Consider the following 2,914-nt stretch of genomic DNA (forward strand, 5'->3'; position numbering starts at 1 on the left):
TTGACGCGGCCGACGATTTCGTTCAGCACGTCCACTGGGGACTGAGCTTCGCCAAGTGTAGTCATTGAGGGTGATTTTGATGATTTTCCGTATATAATGACGTGGAAGTGTGGGGTTTTCAGTCAAACCGCGGAACCCTCCAGAACCCTTCCTCGTTGCCCAGAAGGAGTAGTAAGAAATTCCTGTCATAGGAACTTCATGTTCCCAAAGTATGAGATGTGGGGCACCTGAAGTTGCGTTGCGTTATTATTAATATACATAAACCATGGGGAGATTGACTGTTGCAGTTGCAGCTACGGCTCTAGCTGACGAAGTTGCCGGTGCCGCATACACTGGAAACCTCAAGCTGTATCACTTCAACGACCAGCATGCCAGATGGGCCAAAAGTGATCACGTCACCAATTCCCTCTGCTTTAAGGGTGACGCCAACTATAATGAATGCGCTGGCGGAGTTGCGAAGAGAGCTGCCTTCATTAAGGGATTGTCGGCGGAGACGCCATACTTGGTTTTAGACGCTGGGGACGAGTTCCAAGGCACCCCTCTCTTCAACGGACCTGATGACGAGATGTTTGGACGTTCGGCGAAGCTGCTGCAAAAACTCTGGAAGCATCAATCCGTGGATGTGTTTGTCCTAGGCAATCACGAGTTTGATAACGGAGTCCCTGCACTGTCTGAGTTCCTGAAAGGCATTCAAGATACGCCGCTTAATGGCCGAGACGGCTTGACCACTGAGCTTCTTTGTGCTAACTGCAAGTTCGACAGTGGCAATTGTAATTTCGATGGCGTCAAGCTGAAGAAGAACCACACTTTCTGCTTTAAGGATAATGCTCGGGTCGCCTGCAGTACCGCAGATGTCCAGCTGAAGATAGGTGCTATTGGTCTCTCGTTGGAAGGCCAAGAGATGAGCGAAGTCACAATGTTGGATCCCGACTGCGACCTTTCTGACTGGAAATCCGCAGCTTTGGAGCAGATTGAAGCGATAGGCGCCGATGTTCATGGCATCGTCCTCGTCACTCACATTGGAATCATCAACGATAGAATACTGGCTGGTGCTATTGAGGATAAGAAAGCCAACGGCGACGCCAAGGCCAAAAAGGTCTTCGCCATCGTTGGAGGGCATTCTCACACTATGATGTGCGATAATGCGGAGCACTGGGACATTTCATGCAAAGACGGCGAGATGCAGGTCCCCTATCCAAGTTTCTACAATGACTACGACGAAACGGATCTGACAAACAAGGTACCAATCTATCAGGACTACTGGGCTGGACGATCCGTTGGGGAAGTCACTGTCAAGTTTGAAGACGGTAAAGTTCCTCAGGTAGTTCTTATCGACGGAGCAGCTGCGAATGACGACACTGACTTGATCGACCTCGATGTGGGCGTGATTGCGGATACTACCGCATTCGATGACATCTCCGCAGAGCTATCGGCTGTACAGAAGCTGTACGAAGACGTGCGCACTGTGGCTCAGGAAGATCTCTCCGGCGGCAAGCCCGCCTGCCGTGAGCCGCCCCTTTGTGCCCTCGGCGTCATCGGAACGGATGCTATGCTGGGTTACAGAGAGACAATGTACAATGGTGCCAGATCTGACGTGAAGCAGGCTGTCATCGCCATCCAAAATGGTGGCGGAGTGCGTACTGAAGTCGCAAAAGGCTCTGTATCTTGGGGAACCATGAACGAAGTATACCCCTTCTACAACTTCCTTCAGTCCGCTGTGATCCCAGGTCAGAATCTCATCGATAATGTTAAGTGGGGTATCTGGGGCACTAACCCTATGATCCAATTTTCTGGATTGAGGGTGACTTTGCCGTCTAAGGATTTCAGCATTCCTACAGAAGAGCTGGCCTGCTCGTCTAAAAAGGGTGTCTCGTACAGCTGGAAAGAGAACTACCAAATGGAGCACAGTCCGATTGATGGCAGCGATACGGCGTACAATCTTCGCTATACCTCCGCTAAAATCGACTTTGTTAATATAGAGGACCGTTCTGATTGCAGCAACATCTCCTACAACACCGACGATATCACCGTACATTACAACAAATGCATCTCGGATCACCTTACCCAGCAGCGCACTAGGGATGGCAAGCAACCCCCATATCCCTTCCCGAAGGAAGTTTTCAACTGCGATTGCTGGGCTGATATCGATCCCAAGGGCGAGTATCCAATCGTTACCCACAACTTCCTCAGCGGGGGAGGGGACGGGTATTGTCTGGAGCCCGCAACTGACTGGTACAGCCAACCGGAGCAACCGATCGTTTTTGACTCTATGTTGGAGTGGGCTTCAAAGGGTGAGTGGGCGGCGCAGCCGGAGAACTACCACTATGCTGTCAACGGCTCCTGGGCCATCTCGGCGGCGGTTCCACTCCTTTTGTCCCTTCTCGTAGGACTCCTTTAAATGGGTTTCTCCGCAACGCGACGTTAATATGATAAATGTTATTAGATAAATGGTTGGGTTCTTTAGTATTATTATTGGGTTTCAATATGAAAAACAGCGCAGCATAAGAATAATACCTAAGCAGAAAGAAAGGTTTTTCCTAACTTTTCTAAGGTTTTTTTTTTAAACCATTTCCGTGGTCCGATGTGAAGCAGGCTTTCACAATGACGTCCAAACTGAACACTTGAAAATACTTAAAATAATTATTACAACCAACCGAATCTTTTCGGTCTTGCGGGCCTTGTACAATTGAAACTTAGTTGTGCTTGGTCCACTTCAAGGATTGCTTGTCGAAGTGGGCTTTGTACTCGGCGAAAACTTCGTCAGTCTCCTCAAGTGGAACGCCAGCAGTTTCCACCATAAAGTAGTTGAAAAATATAGTTCCCATCAGGACGATAGCGGCGAAAAGGAAGAATGTACCCGGGATGCCAAAACCTGGGGCGTCGTACATGAAGGGGGTAACCTGACCGACGACAG

General features: G+C 49.4%; 2 protein-coding genes across 2 annotated transcripts; one reads left to right on the forward strand and one right to left on the reverse strand.

Annotated features, from left to right (window-relative positions):
- Positions 1 to 265: 265 nt before the first annotated feature.
- On the forward strand, positions 266 to 2,398 carry KVP18_003314 (uncharacterized protein; the record flags this gene model as incomplete). Its single annotated transcript, XM_067954949.1, has 1 exon — positions 266 to 2,398. The coding sequence occupies one exon, from the start codon at positions 266 to 268 to the stop codon at positions 2,396 to 2,398; it is 2,133 nt and encodes a 710-aa protein (XP_067810097.1).
- Positions 2,399 to 2,693: 295 nt separating this feature from the next.
- Positions 2,694 to 2,888, reverse strand: KVP18_003313 (uncharacterized protein; the record flags this gene model as incomplete). Its single annotated transcript, XM_067954948.1, has 1 exon — positions 2,694 to 2,888. One exon carries the CDS (start codon positions 2,886 to 2,888, stop codon positions 2,694 to 2,696), a length of 195 nt encoding a protein of 64 aa, XP_067810096.1.
- Positions 2,889 to 2,914: the final 26 nt, after the last annotated feature.

This window comes from the organism of the source record quoted next, assembly GCF_019968955.1.
Source record: "MAG: Porospora cf. gigantea A chromosome Unknown PgA_NODE_3028_length_2914_cov_394.07, whole genome shotgun sequence".
NCBI classification, from domain to species: Eukaryota; Apicomplexa; class Conoidasida; order Eugregarinorida; family Porosporidae; genus Porospora; species Porospora cf. gigantea A.